The sequence below is a fragment of the Gobio gobio genome, assembly GCF_949357685.1.
Source record: "Gobio gobio genome assembly, chromosome: 12".
Lineage (NCBI taxonomy): Eukaryota > Metazoa > Chordata > Actinopteri > Cypriniformes > Gobionidae > Gobio > Gobio gobio.
The window spans coordinates 55,431,666-55,432,966 of record NC_137105.1 but is presented as its reverse complement, the minus strand read 5'-3'; the positions used below and the strand labels follow the sequence as shown (position 1 = coordinate 55,432,966).

Here is a 1,301-nt window from a genome sequence, read left to right as displayed (position 1 = left end):
TTTGACATCAACACATCCACTGATGAAGTCTTTCTGAACAGTTTTATTTTCCTGATCTTTGACATGAACTGAAAAAACAGGAAAACACAGTCTAATTTATTTAATCATATTTGCAATCTACGCAACAAAATTGTGTTTCTCTTCTTATAAATCAGTCAAATTACAACAAAAATATACAAAAATAAAATAAACTTGTGTTTCGTGATTTGATTAAAGAGGCAGGGTCTCAAGTGCCCACCACTGTTGTTAGGGAGCCATATTAAAATCATTCTGAGATTACTCAATTGGGTTACTTAAAAAATACTTAATTCCATGATGTTGAAATTATGTGAACAAATTATGTTTGTTTAATTTAATTCATGTGAAACTGATGATTAAATCCAACACACCTTTTTCTTCCGTGCTGCAGCCACTGATGAAGTCTCAGTCACACCAGAAACTTCCTGAGCGTCTGAAAACCTCAGTGTGATTCTGCTTTCATCCAGACCATCAAAGATGAACACAACTTTACACTCCTCATAAATCCTTGAGTCCAGATCTTGAAGTTCAGGATGAAAGTCCAGCAGAAGTCTGTGAAGACTGTACTGATGATCTCGGATCAAGTTCAGCTCTCGAAATGGAAGCACAAACATGAAATCTACATCCTGATTGGCTCTTCCCTCGGCCCAGTCCAGAATGAACTTCTGCACAGAGACGGTTTTTCCGATTCCAGCGATGCCTTTAGTAAGAACAGTCTTGATCTGCTCTTTCTCCTCACGTCCTGGTTCAGGTGAGGCTGTAAAGATGTCATTGCAGTAGATTGGAGTGTCTTGTGAGTGTTGTGTTCTGGCTGTTTTCTCCATCTGTAAAACCTCATGTTCTTCATTCACTCCTCCTCTCTCTCCCTCTATGATGTAGAGCTGTGTGTAGATCCTGTTCAGGAGGGCTTCATTCTCCTGGAGTTTCAGTCCCTCAAATAATCTCTCATACTTGTTCTTCATGCTGGTTTTGTGTCGGTCTTTGACTCTCTGGAGCTCATCATTCATTGGTTGAGGAGAATCTCCAGTCGGATCATCTCTATCCACTCTGATCAAACAACAACAAAGAACAGTTTAAATATGTAAAATAAAGGATTTAAATATATAAATAAAATGTAGACTTAAATTATACACTAAATCAATAAAGATGTCAATCTTGTATTTTCTGTGTAATTAATGCATTCATGTCAGCTTCAGTTGAACACTTTTCACAATGCACATTGATCCAGAGCAGCTTCACAGAAAACAGAGAAGTAGAAAAACACAGAGAAAAGGAAAAGCGTG

General features: G+C 37.7%; 1 protein-coding gene across 1 annotated transcript in view; it reads right to left on the bottom strand.

Annotated features, from left to right (window-relative positions):
• The window catches only part of LOC307135134 (NLR family CARD domain-containing protein 3-like), a 27,612-nt gene extending 26,554 nt beyond the window's left edge, over positions 1-1,058 (bottom strand). The window contains exons 1-2 of the mRNA XM_079831330.1: positions 390-1,058; positions 1-68 (exon numbers count right to left, since the gene is read on the bottom strand). The exon at positions 1-68 is cut by the window's left edge and continues 1,221 nt beyond it. Of these exons, the coding sequence (XP_079687456.1) occupies positions 1-68; positions 390-1,025 (704 nt within the window). The 5' untranslated portion in view covers positions 1,026-1,058. The remainder of the gene's footprint in view (positions 69-389) is intronic.
• Between the last annotated feature and the right edge of the window lie 243 nt (positions 1,059-1,301).